The sequence below is a fragment of the Onychostoma macrolepis genome, chromosome 16, assembly GCF_012432095.1.
Source record: "Onychostoma macrolepis isolate SWU-2019 chromosome 16, ASM1243209v1, whole genome shotgun sequence".
NCBI lineage: Eukaryota > Metazoa > Chordata > Actinopteri > Cypriniformes > Cyprinidae > Onychostoma > Onychostoma macrolepis.
In genome coordinates this window covers 26,113,986-26,128,804 of record NC_081170.1, presented here as the reverse complement: position 1 = coordinate 26,128,804, position 14,819 = coordinate 26,113,986, and the positions used below count along the sequence as shown (strand labels likewise).

Genomic DNA, 14,819 nt, shown 5'->3' with positions numbered 1-14,819 from the left:
ACCTAATGTTGCTACCACTTCATTTCACTTTTATATTGTGGTGTTGCAGTTGTCTTCACCTCTGCCCTTTTGTCACAGGAGGCCCAAAAGGGACTCCACAGAGACTGCACTGGCTTTGTCCTCTGAGGAGGTTGCGAATGTTGACAGCACAAGTCTATGGTAATATAATGCCCCCATAGTGCCAGCTACTAACGCAGTTTTAGGTGATGCATGGTGCCAGCTACTAACACAGTGTAGAGTTAAACCTAGAATGTCTCAAGTGTGTATGTTACCATGTTTTCATGAGTAGGGAGCAAGATGCTGTGTAGCTCTGCAATACTAATTTTTTTTACTGCTCTGATTCCTTAATAGAAAAATATGAGGAGAGATGGCACAGGTGTGTCCCTTTTAGGCACTGATGATACAGTTTATGAATTGGGGTGATTCTATATGGGCTTAAGACAATCATCACAGCTGGAGGTTGTTACCACTGATACAGCATATTAGTGTTAATTTAAAAATTAAAGATGACAAAGATTACAATTTGAATTTATATACTTGAAAAATTTTCAATATGATCTTCCACACTTATTAGGTTTCACGGGATTCCTTATGTGGTCCTTGATCCAGTGCAAATGATAAACTATGTTAACCATCATATCAGAATAATATCAGTGATTGTTAACATGAAATTGAACTTGAAATTGAAAATGAGAGCAACATCAAGGTTTTGTCATGGGCGAGATTAAACTGCTAAGCGGCCTCAGTTCAAGCAATGCTTAAGAAAAAGTATGCCAGTCGAGCAGTGTAATAAATTAGCTTCTCGACTATATTTAACTAAATATAATTATAGTTTTCAAAAAGCTATGGGACAGTTGTCACCTCAAATGTAAAGAGTGAGAGCAAAAATGAGCATTAAGTGTACCTAGTTGTTACGGTGTGCTTAGCTAATGAAGCGCACGACGAAGGAGTAATTTCCAAACAGAGTCTTTTAATATAAATCCACACAAGAAACAGAAATAATCCAGGAGCAAGGGGTAGCAAACACACAGATCAAATAATAGCAGACAAAGAAACAAAGAAGAACACAGGCTTTAAATACTAAACGTAATCAAGGGGACCGTAAAGTGGGACCGTTATTTTTTAAAGTTATTTCCCAAAATATCACAGGTACACAAACCATGGGTGAGATTACTGCTCCGATTAAACTGCCTGTTTTGTTAGCTGTCTACCCAACAGCTGTCATGGCCTATAAACAGAAGGTAACCAGAAGATGTAAAAGTATTCAAAGCTATCGAAAGCAGCTTAGATGTCATGCCAAAACAAGTGATATAGGTCTATATGATGATTAATTAATGTGAAAGATAGATCAATAATGGTGAGGTTGAGGTTGAACAGAGACTGTATTGTACTAACAGTTCCAGGATGGCTAGACTGTATTTCTGTTGCTATAAGAAAACATTGAAATTAATGAATTTGAGCAAATGAGAATTCTGTTTAGAGGAACAGCAGATAACTCTCTCAGTGTATTGTGACCGCTTTGGTGACACATAGTGATCTGGAGAAAAAGGTATTGCTTGCATTTTTTGTATGTGTACAAACATAAGATGTAGGAAATGTGAAATGTGTCTTGAAAGTGATGAATTAAATATGTATCATGCAAAGTTTTTTCCTGGTAAGTGTTCAGAACCTCTGCAAGATGAACACGTTTATTATGAGACTTATTATGAGAAACATGTTAGCATGGATTTAACTGCACTCTGATAACCACTCATTTACATAATTTACATTCTACAGGAAAAAGAAAAATACAGAAATGCTAAGAGCTACTGAAAGCATCTTGACACATTTCCCCTAAAACAAATAAATAAAAAATAAAAAAAATAAATAAAAAAACAATTTCCCAGAATTTACTAATTATTTTTATTTATTTTATTTTTGTAAGCAAAACAAATCTGATTGTACACATTTGAAGAAGGCATTAAATACATTAGCAAGTAGTAGCACATTACTTAAAACATCCTTCCTGCTTTTAAAATCCTAGAAGAGAGGAGATGAAAGTCTTTTACAGTCCATTCCACACAAAGAAAAAAGAATTAGAAGATGAAAGCACTTTTACTCATTCAGTATAATCACATGTTTTGTACAATGAAAATGTATTGTTCCTAGGAGGATGTTTTTCATAAAATACAATCTTATCTTGGGGCATATGGACTACCAACACTCATTAAGACCACTAGTGATGTTTAAAATCAATTTTCTTCTCCATGACCCTGCGAACACTGTCTGGTAATTAAACATCACCAAATCTATCAAATATTGACACTTCAAAGTTTCCCTTTGCATCTCAGACTTCTTTCTATTCAGCTAATACTGCTTGGCAATATACATATGTGTCATCAGAGGTTGATGTCGTGAATTAAGATGAGTGATGAAGTGTCAGGAGAATAATAAGACACTTGGACCAGAATACCAATAAGACAAAATAAACCTATAGACAAATGCATGTTGATCAAGCATATTGGTAACACTTTATTTTGATAGTCTCTCAACAGACACTCTACTGACTGTAAGTAACTTTGCAAGTACATGTCAACTTATTCCAACCCTAACCCTACCAGTCAACTAATACACTACTAACACTCTAATGAGAGTTGGTAGAAATGTAGGTGCAATGTTACTTATAGTCAACAAAATGTGTAATCAAAGAATGTAATCAAAATAAAGTGAAACCGGCATATTAACCTCATGAGACCCGGGGAAAAGTTTTAGGAAAAAATTAGGGCTTTTTCATGTCATTACATTGTTTAGAGCATTAAAAAAAAAAAGTTAAAAAAAATAAATAAATAAAAATTATATTTCATTCATAAGTTATGCTATGTCCTCCGTAGAGGACATCGGAACTCAATTTAAAAAATAAAGAAATAAAAAGACATGAATGAACATGCATAGGCAAAACTTTGTAAAAAGATGATTCTCAACTATATTATAACAGAATGATTTTCTTTCTGCAAAATGTGTGTAAAATGGCCATAAATGGGTTTTCTCATTATATACAAAGTATCTATAAACTAAATCTAATTTGCATATTAATGTGCTTTGGGGGCAACATGCCAATGAAAAAAGAAGTGTAATAATGGGAGTAATAATTGATAAGATTTTCATAATAATATATAATATTTCATGTATTATTGAAATATAATTTCTTTCCCTATTCATTTGTTGTGTCTCCCAAAATGCGTAATAAACATGCTTTTAGTCCCTGTGTCCTCATATGAGGACATGTATGACATAAAAAGAAAGTCATATTTTGATTTGAAACCCCATAACATTTTCCTGAGATGTTGATTTATGACACACAGTTTAAAAAATAGACAGATTTAAATAATTACAAAATATTATCATATTTCCATAAGAGTGTCACTGAATTAATATCAGACATTTTTGAAGACCAAGGAGAGGGAGTAGTCATGGTGAAACATCCAGACATTTAGTATCTCTGAAAATCCCTGAATGTACTCTACAGGACACCCAGACTTAAAACTGTGGCATGTATAGTCTCAGAGAAATTCACTAAAATATAATGTCCTCATATGAGGATGCACCTGTAAAAAACAATTCTTTATTAATATTATTGAATGTCTTAACATTAATAGTTTAAATATTTTACATTTCTTAATGAATTAGTTAACAAGAATGAACAATAAACAAAATCTGTCAAAGGCATTAACCTTTTCTGAAAATTTTTCCCCTTGAGGTGAGGTCAGTTGGAAAATGTAAACACAAAGGTATACACTATACAGTTTCAATTTATGCAAACCCTAACCCTTATATGGATTTAAAAAAAAAAAAACATTTATACAAATTTAAGAAACCATTGTAAAGTGGGGACCATCTGAACCTCAACTGATGTGTTAGTGATGTGAGAGTCCAGTGTTTTTCTTTTTACTAACATGACTTATCTTTAACAAAGTATTTATTTTGCACATTTGTGAACCTTATTGTAAAGTGTGACTTGTTACTAATATTTGTAGGTGCAATTTGCCAAGAAAAGAGCTTCATTGTTGGACTTTACTGTGAAGCAAAATTTGCAGAACATTTATTTTCATAACAACAGCTACAACACATTGAAACTATAACTCATTTACATTTACATTTATTCATTTAGCAGACGTTTTGAGATTGTGTGCACACAACTACCTTATTGTGGTAAAAATTCATCCACTCCATTTGTTATTTTTAACTTTATTTTAGGACCTGCCCGCATCTGGTAACAATTTCTGTTTTATTAGCTTAACTCTTCCCCTGAGTGAGCTGTACAAGTCCGCCATGTTTATTTCCTTGCCAGACCATTTAAAATCAGCATTAAAGTAAGAAATTCATTCTTATAAAGCTACTAAATTACTCAGTCAAGAGCAGTGAGTATTTTCTGTTTATTTTGTAGTTTGATTCAAATTAACAGCCTGCATCAGCAGCACCTCACGCATGCTCTCATGAACGTGCGTCTCATGAACGTGTGCCAAAGACTGAAATGGAAGAGAAGAAATTGCTGAATAAAGTCATTATTTTAGTTTTCTTTGCGCACACAAAGCATTTTCATAGCTTCATAAAATTAAGGTTGAACCACTGATGTCACATGGACTTTTTTTTGAACGTTGTAGTTGCTTCTTGTAAAACTTCTTGTTTTAGGTTTATACAACAAAAAGTTGAGAAATCTCCTAAAAAAAAAGCTGGTTGGCTTAAACTTTTAAGTTGGCTCAACCTTTTTTTTTTTTTTTTTTTTACAGTGTTGTTAGTTAATAGTAAATATGGCTTTAAGTAATGGAACACAGCATGCAAAGCATGACTATTAAGAAATGTAAATGCTTAAATGAACAAACCTACATTAAATAATTCTGTAAATAGCTGTAATTAATTGTTAGTTCATGACTAATGTATTAATAATTGTTTAAAAATTTAGCTATTAATGTTAAGAAATGCATTAGTATGTAAAAGATAACATTAACAAAGATTAACTAATGCTGTATACTGTAACGAGGAAGACATGATAGGCTCATGGGGATCCATGTGCAAGAAAGGTAAGGGCAGAATCAAAGAGAGAGCCTGGGAACAGGCAAGGCATCAAAAACCAGCAGTACAGGGGAAAGTTGAAAAGGCAGCACAGTCATATACATAAAATACACTAGTAGGTAAATTATAAGAATTGTACACTAGGGAAACAAGACTTTGCAATGGTAGTGAGGTGGCTGATGAGGGTAAATGTGGTTCAAAAGCTGTATGCTTTGACAGATGTGCATCCTTTAATGAATGACTGAAGTAGCCACAAGTAAGCTGCTTACGTTTTTTTGTGTTTTTGTCAGAAATTAGAATTTTGAGCAAGGATTGGAATATGTGTATAATAATACCATGAAAGACTTCAGCACTATGAAATGAATAAAATAACTTTATTGTTTCACTGTTAATTTTGGCTGAATTCTTGGGTGATGTGCATGCCTTTGTTTTGTGTTTATCAACTTCATCTTCATTATTAATTTTAGGGGAATAGACAAATCTATGGTATAAAATATATTATACCACAGAGCTGTTAAATGTTTGATTCTGATTTATTTACAAACATTCTAAGGCATGAAATCATAAAAAAATAAAAATAAAATAATAATAATAATAATGTACACCTGAGGTGTATTACCACTCATTACCACCTTGGGTGTGCATCATTTTTTCAATAATTAAATAGCCCCTCATCAGTTATTACTTACATAAATGTCTTGGCGCAATACTACGGTGCCCGCGAGGTGACATGGTCGGTTCACTTAGTTGTGTCGTGGGCACGACATCATAACTCGTAGGAACGTGATATGTCGTGGCCACGAGATATTAATTTGTGGGAACGTCATATTAACTCGTGGGAATGTGATTGTAACATAGTTCGTAGAGGGAAGAAGGAGGCGATAACCGGCAAACATTTAAGGACTTTAATAAATAAAATAAACAAACACAAACATAAAGCGGCAGCCCCTCGCGGACGACTGCCGCACACAAAACACAAATAAAAGTCCAGGCCTGGTCCTCTCCCTCTTGCACTGTCGTCGCTCATCCTTTTATCCTTCCGGAGCTCCTCCATGGGAATTGAGACCGGTGAGTGGCGCAGGTATCGCTCGTTATCCTTAACTCCACCGGCCTCGCTCCGTTCCCACTACTCTCGGCCCCGCCCCACTCGCCACAGTGATATTATGTCGTGGCCACGAGATTATTTTGTCGAGGTAACGAGCCTCGAGATGCTATGTTGAGGGAACGACATCCATTTCTCGTGGCCACGACTTCTTATGTTGAGGGAACGACATATTTTTATTGTGGCCACAAGTTCAATACATAAACAAACCTGCGTGACCATAGCAACCCGGGATTATAAGAGATGGATTCATAATATTTTATTTAGAATTAAGAAATTATTATATTAATTATTATAGAAATTACATTATTAAATTATTACCATGGCTACTGGACTGTATTACCAGCCATAGTCAGCATACAAATGAAGTTTATCATGAAATGTTACATAAAGTGCATAAAATAAAATAGGCCCACAAGAAAACATTTGTATCCATCCCACAGTCTTGTAAATCCATGAACTGATCATCTTTTTCCCGTAACATTTGTATATTATTATTATTATTATTATTATTATTAGCCTATTATTATATTTTTATATTCGTTTATATTGTTTTTTCCTTCATTTCGATCTCTTTACTTAACGTTCTGAATTGCAAATAACAGCCCACTGTAAATGCTCGACATGCCAATAAAGCTTTGATTATGCTGACTGGAATTTTTACTGGAATGCAGTTGAAATTTAAAGGGGTGGTTTACTGTTTTTTTTCTAGGCTTGATCGTGTTTATGGGGTGCAGTGTAACGTGTTCATGCTTCGTTTTTTAAAAAAACGCATTATTTTTCATATAATTTACCTTTATTCTACACCGCTCTGTCCCTTCTCTGACAAACGCCTCGATTATTTCCTGTTTTTATGAAGCCCCTCCCTCAGAAATACGTGCTTAGCTCTGATTGGTTAGCTGGCTCAGTGTGTTGTGCACATGCCACTCCTCAGCTCAGCGGCATGTGCTCCGGTTGTATTGTAAACAAAGGTGTCGGCTATATTGCTTATCAATTTGAGCCCGATTGAGACGCAGAGGATATTAGTGAAGAGGATCGCGCAGAACCTGTGCAAGCACGGCTCTTAATGGTATGTTTGTTTGTTTGTTGTCTCATACTACTTCCGTTTTTGTAGGCATTAAATTTCCAGAATTTTAAAAGACGATATCTCTGTTTGCATTTTACATGACACACTAACTAACGTTAAAAAAGTGAAATTGCAATCAACCACCCCTTTAACATAGGCTATATTTCATTTTATTTCTGCTAAGTAATAGACCATAATTACAAATACTATATAGTGCTACCTTGAGGAATTAATCATTCACGTAATTTCATTTGTAAATGAAAACGCAACACGCTCATTTATCATCACACATGGGCATAAATACAATCATAAAGTCAAAACTTTATTGGCATAATTGTCAAGTGTTCACAGTATTTGCAAAATATATGGTAGGCTAGCAAATATAGCATAATTACACAAAACGTTAACTAGGTAAAGCGATACACAAATTGAAAGGGGAAATAAGCATATATAACAAATACAAAAATATAACCCTATAAGTTAATGTAGTAGTAATAATAATAATAATAATAGCCTATACAAATATTAAATTAAATGTTTAATGTTAATAAAACAAATTAAAAAAAGATAATATCTGATAATCCCGGGTTGCTATGGTCACGCAGGTTTGCATTGAACTCTTGGCCATAATAAAAATATGTTGTTCCCTCAACATAAGAAGTCGTAGCCACGAGAAACGGATGTCGTTCCCTCAACATAGCATCTTGAGGCCACGTTACCTCGACAAAAAGGGCTGGACGGGACCAGCGGGGATGACGGAGAGAAGAGAGGGGGCAGTTCGACTTTTGGGTGGAGGACTGACCAAGGTGGAACTGGAGGTACGAGGGAGACCGGCAGAGCTGGTGGACTGACGGGCCACAGCGGAGAGGAGGGAGCAAGAAGCCATGGTGGAGCCACTGGGTCGACGGGCCGAGGCGGATTCCAGGACTCAGAGGCTGGAGGCGGAGACAAGGGATCCTCCAGCCACGACGCCGATGGAGACTGGCAGACCCGCGGTGATCCCACCGCACAGATGGTGGGCTGAGGGTGAGCAGAGAGGCTGCCAGGAGACAGTGGTGGTGATGGTGAGGACTGGTACAGAGGTGGTGGGAGAGGGAGGCTGGGCGAGTGTTCAGGATGATCAGGGGGCTTAGGAACAGTGAGTGCTGCCCACACACACCACAAGGCCACTCCCAACACAAGGGAAAAATAGGGGAACAACCTCCGTGGTCATTTCAGGACAGACAGACAGTTCAGGGCTGGCAGAGAATTCAGACGAAGGCGCTGGCTCATCGGTCGCGGTGGGCTCTGACTCTCCATCAGTGGTGGGCTCAGGCTCTTGCTCCGTGTAGCGGGGTGATGGTGGGCTGGGCTCTGGCTCCAGAGTGGGGCTGGTGTCGTCGTCCGCAATGTCCATGGTGAGCTGTGATTTACAGGACACCAGCGCCCACTCAATGAAGGCGGCGAGGATCTCTTTAGGACCGTCCCCAGACAACTGCTCTTGTGTGGCTGCGTTAAGTCCAGCATTGTAGAATGAGCAGAGGCAATAGTCTGGGTAGTGTGTGAGGTTGGCGAGGAACACAAAGTCTCTAGTGTGGTCCTCAAGAAAGCGATCCCAACAGGGCTAAAGGCGGCCTGGGGTAAAAGGCACCTTTGATATTATTTTCATCTAAACCACTAGATGGCACAAAAATGTGGCATAGCACTTTCCAAAACATTCGCTTTTCAAGATGCACGTGCATATTTGTCTGATCTTTGATGCGATCGCGCACGCAAAAGTTGATTCTGTGCTTACTTGATCTAATATTTTATTTTTAAAATGTTGTAGATTTAAGTTGCAAATTAGAATCACTAAAATTAATGCATAAATTTTTTTTACATAATTAAAGCAACAGATGGTAAATATCATATATTATGTTGGGTGTCCATATTAGAGATAATCACCATGTTTAGAATGAAACCATCATATTTAAAAACATGATATTAATCATATCATATAATAAAATATAATTTGTTTCTACTGTAAATATATATTCAATTATTATTGGATTTCCTTCAATGCTTTCAGAATCTTTACTTATTTTTATAAAAATATATATATAAATTATTTTTTTCTGCGTTTTAAAATATATATTTTTTATATTTACATATTTTAATGACAGTATATTTATTGAACAAAAATTATTTTATTTTTCAAAATGAGCAGAAACTAGTACAAATTTTGCTAAAGTGATTGTTTTGAACTAGTATTAACTTAGACATTATTTTAGCTGAAGTATTTGTATCGATACTGTGTGCCTTTTACCCCATGCTGGTGAGCCTTTTACTCCATGTGTGGGGTAAAAGGCCCCCCTTGCCACCTCATACATTTATAAGATTTTTAAACAAAATAAACAACTTGAATGATTTATTTTCACACAAAATCTGTTGCGCCATTTAATGTTCAATACAAACTTATATTTTTTTCTTTAATTATACATTTTAGGTGCAGTGAATAGCATATTTTTTTCTTAAGGTGTACCTTTAGCCCCGTTGTACCCTATATGATACAGTATTGATAATATATCAAGAAAAAAAAAAAAAACTTTTATTAATTTTACAAAAGCAGTTGCAAACATTTTGCTATTTTTTTTTTTTGTGTGTGTGTGATATAAATCACCATGTTTGCTTTTCCTAACAATAAATTAATCAACTGAGACTTTTGACAACACTCTTTTTCACATATTTAAAATCATATAAACACACATCAAAGGAAGATATATAGATATACTGTATATTAAAAAATGTAACCTTTCACAATACATAAATGCATGAAAGAGAGTCTTTTCTTTAAACAAATTGCAATTAAAGACTGGATAATCCCACAGTTTTAATCTATGATTTGTCCAATCCTAAACCTTCAATACTTGCAAAGAGAAACCTTCAAGAACCAAGTCCCCCTTCATCATTTGACAAATACAAAACACTTTTCAGTACCCAGTGCAATCAGGTCCAGGGAGGGAAAAAAACAATTAAAATTGCCAGAATTTGCAGAGAGACAAGGAGAGAACTTTTTTTTTTCTATTTCAGAATTTTTCTTAGATTGAGCTGGCCTGTACTCTCCAGATATAGAACTGGCATAATGACACAGCCTGAAATAGTAAAACACACTGCTACGAGGAGTAAAATACAGTACTGTACTTCATAAGTTAAGTAATAAGTGTGTCCTAGTGAAAAGATAATTGATGGTGGCAAGTAAACAATGAACGTCATGACAAAACTGTTGATGATGGTACGCAGGGCTCTCTTCTTCTGGGGATGTACATTACTTTTTCCAGAGGGATTGGTTTTCCTCAGAGTTCGAAAAACTGAAACATCACAAAAACCAATGATAGGCAAGGAAATAAACAGAGGTGTACAGCCTAAAATTGTGAAATAGATCCAAGAATTTGATGCCGCGAATGATCCAAAAATGATTATAAACAACCAGACAGTTACAGAGATTACTTTCCTAATCATGGCACTTCTCTTGTTGGTCATGTAGATAATGGGATGAACCACAGCAAAATAATAATCTCCACAGACACAAGCCATGAAAAGAGGTCTGCCAGATACAGTCAGAGAATACATGAAATTACAAAGCCATTCAAATTTGATGTTGTGCCAAACCATGTAATTAAAGACACTAAATGGGAGGATGCTTAGGTAAGCAAGATCAATGAAGGTCAGATTAAACACAAAGAAGTCATTAGAAAAGTTTTGTCGATATCTTTGAGAAAGTTCCCAAAGAACCTTGACAATGGCTGGGAAACCCAAGAGTAAGCAAACAAAAGAGAAACCCGACCAGACCAGAGAGGCTGTAGAATGTTTAGAGCAAAAATAGTCCATGGTGACATTTAAAAAGTCTGATGAATTCTGAGTGGATGATAATGTCTTCGTCAGCATTTTTACATGAATTTCCTGAGCTGAATGGAGAAGAAAACACCCCAGTGTGACTTGATGTGTTACAGTAAATATGTAATAATCATTAGTACTGTATGTTCAGTAAAATTTAAAACTGCACTGAATTGACATTTAATCTACAACAGTTTTAGTTAACATTCAAGATTGAAATACACTAAATGGACTTAATTGAAGTTGGTCTAATTCCAGTGCCATCATAGTTCAGCAGTTTATATTTAAGGAAATTAAATTTTTTGTCTTACCTCAATGTCCGTAGTAACTTGACCATGAAAAGCAACAAGCTTTAGTCGTGAGGGAATAATAGGTGTAACAGGTGTGTAAATGAATGAGTCAAATACTTCCTGAAATTTTGAATGTGAAGTTGCTTAATCATTACAAACCTGTCAACACCTTTTGTACACCATTAAACTTTTCACTGCATACAGATATGCTATTTTTTATTTATTTATTTATACCTTTATTTAACCAAGGTAGCAGCCAAATCACAACAAATGCATACATGACAAACACAAAAATTACATTTTCACAATAAAAGAAATGCAAAAAATATTAAAAATAAAAAAAATATAAAACACAATGAAAACTCAAGAAAAACAAGAACATGTCTCCATGCTATTACTACTGAAATAAAAATGAATCTTTTTGGGAAGTGTTACAAATTAAGAGTAATGACTAAAAAAAGAAGAAGAAAAAAAATGAAAACATGGCATGGCAATGAAAAATTCACATTAGTCCCTTGATAAACAAAATACAAGAAATCACGCAACAGACACACCAGGAAATAACTCAACACCACTTCACATTAACACAAATGAGAAGGGAACACAGAACTGAGGGACCTGAAGGCTTAAATAAATTGGGAAGGTACTATAATCAACAGAACAGGGAGCAGGTATGCAATAAATTAACTCAAGAGTACTCAAGGAATCAAACCAGAGAACAGGTACCCAGGAAAACAGGCAAACAGGAACAGAACATAGTGAAAACAAAAATCAAAAAAGCACATAACCCTGACAAAAAGTTTACCCAGAAAAACACGTTATGCTTTTGCAATTTGTCCACTTTTTGGTTACAAAACAGCTTAATACTGTGAGGGATTTGTGCACCAATAAATAAGTTTATTGTGAGGGTTTATTTTTGGCAAATGTAGGCCAGAAAGTCTCACATACCATATGTTGATATAATTAAAATTTTGTGCAATATAAAAAAAATACAAATAAAAAATTGCACAAAAAATGTACCTTTTATGATTTTAAGATATTAAATAACAGCATTGTCAACCCAATGCAGGACTTCATAACTAGATAAAATACAGAAGATCAGATACAGAATAGAAAAAGCTCTCATTTTGTGATCATACATTTCATCATCCACACTTTTCTACACTTTTTTTCTACCATTTTTTTCTACCAATTATGTTGAATTGGCCTATACTGTGCAAATATAGAACTGGCATAATGACACAACCTGAAACTGTGAAACACACACCAATAAAGTTTAAAATACATTAGTACAATTCAAAATTCAGTTGTGTATTGTGCCCCAATGTAAAGATAACTGATGGTGGCAGGTAAACAGTGAAAATCATTACAAAACTGTGAATGATTGTTTGCAATGCTCTCTTCTTCTGTGAGTGTACATAACTTTTCCCTGAAGGATAATTTTTTCTTAAAGCTTAAAACACTGAGACATCACAAAAGCCAAAGACAGACATGAAAATAAACAGAGGTATTGATGCAAAAGTGGTTGACAAGATCCAGGCATATGAAGCTGCAAGTGATCCAAAGCAAACTGTAAACACCCATACTATCACAAAAATGACCCTCCTAATCATGGCACTTCTCTTGCTGGTCATGTAGATGATGGGATGAACCACGGCAAAATAATAATCTCCACAGACACAAGCCATGAAGAGAGGTCTGCCAGATATGGTTAGTGAATACATGAAATTACAAAACCATTCAAATTTGATGTTGTGCTAAACCATGTAATTACAGAATGTGAATGGGAGAACAGTTAGGAAAGCAACATCAATGATGAATAGATTAAACACAAAGAAATCATTAGAGTTTTGTTGATGTCTTTCACAAAGTTCCTGTAGTACAACAATACTTGCTGAGAAACCTAAGAGGAAACAAATGACAGAAAAACCAGTCCAAAGCAATGGTCCTAAAGTCTCATTGATGTACATCATAAAATAGTTTGGGTTCCCAGTGCCATTTGAGAAATCTGAAGAATTCTGAAGTGAGGATGTCTCTGTCAGCATTCTAAAAATTTGAGTTTCCTAAGATGAATAAAGAAGACAATATCACACTGAGACTTAATGTTAATATGTATAATCTAGAATATAGTTTTTAGTATATATTTGCAGATTGCAGACTCCTGAATGTGCTGAACTGCAATAAATGTCTATATATATATATATACAGTGGGTACGGAGTATCAGTATTCAGTAGTATTCAGACCCCCTTAAATTTTTCACTCTTTGTTATATTGCAGCCATTTGCTAAAATCATTTTTTTTTCCTCATTAATGTACACACAGCACCCCATATTGACAGAAAAACACAGAATTGTTGATTTATTATTTTATTACAATTTTTGCAGATTTATTAAAAAAGAAAAACTGAAATATCACATGGTCCTAAGTATTCAGACCCTTTGCTGTGACACTCATATATTTAACTCAGGTGCTGTCCATTTCTTCTGATCATCCTTGAGATGGTTCTACACCTTCATTTGAGTCCAGCTGTGTTTGATTATACTGATTGGACTTGATTAGGAAAGCCACACACCTGTCTATATAAGACCTTACAGCTCACAGTGCATGTCAGAGCAAATGAGAATCATGAGGTCAAAGGAACTGCCTGAAGAGCTCAGAGACAGAATTGTGGCAAGACACAGAGCTGGCCAAGGTTACAAAAAAATTTCTGCTGCACTTAAGGTTCCTAAGAGCACAGTGGCCTCCATAATCCTTAAATGGAAGACGTTTGGGACGACCAGAACCCTTCCTAGAGCTGGCCGTCCGGCCAAACTGAGCTATCGGGGGAGAAGAGCCTTGGTGAGAGAGGTAAAGAATAACCCAAAGATCACTGTGGCTGAGCTCCAGAGATGCAGTCGGGAGATGGGAGAAAGTTGTAGAAAGTCAACCATCACTGCATCCCTCCACCAGTCGGGGCTTTATGGCAGAGTGGCCCGACGGAAGCCTCTCCTCAGTGCAAGACAGATGAAAGCCCGCATGGAGTTTGCTAAAAAACATTGAAGCATGGTAGTGGCAGCATCATGCTGTGGGGGTGTTTTTCAGCTGCAGGGACAGGACGACTGGTTGCAATCGAGGGAAAGATGAATGCGGCCAAGTACAGGGATATCCTGGACGAAAACCTTCTCCAGAGTGCTCAGGACCTCAGACTGGGCCGAAGGTTTACCTTCCAACAAGACAATGACCCTAAGCACACAGCTAAAATAACGAAGGAGTGGCTTCACAACAACTCCGTGACTGTTCTTGAATGGCCCAGCCAGAGCCCTGACTTAAACCCAATTGAGCATCTCTGGAGAGACCTAAAAATGGCTGTCCACCAACGTTTACCATCCAACCTGACAGAACTGGAGAGGATCTGCAAGGAGGAATGGCAGAGGATCCCCAAATCCAGGTGTGAAAAACTTGTTGCATCTTTCCCAAAAA

At 35.9% G+C, this 14,819-nt stretch overlaps 1 protein-coding gene across 6 annotated transcripts in view; it reads left to right on the top strand.

Moving 5' to 3' along the window:
• The window catches only part of adcy2a (adenylate cyclase 2a), a 174,576-nt gene that overhangs the window by 76,137 nt on the left and 83,620 nt on the right, over positions 1-14,819 (top strand). The window contains exon 1 of one of the 6 annotated variants that reach the window (XM_058746797.1): positions 13,031-13,069. The exons of the other annotated variants lie outside the window; for them this stretch is intronic. Within the exon in view, the coding sequence (XP_058602780.1) occupies positions 13,046-13,069 (24 nt within the window). The 5' untranslated portion in view covers positions 13,031-13,045. Of the gene's footprint in view, positions 1-13,030; positions 13,070-14,819 lie in introns of those variants that run through there. 6 annotated transcript variants of the gene reach the window in all.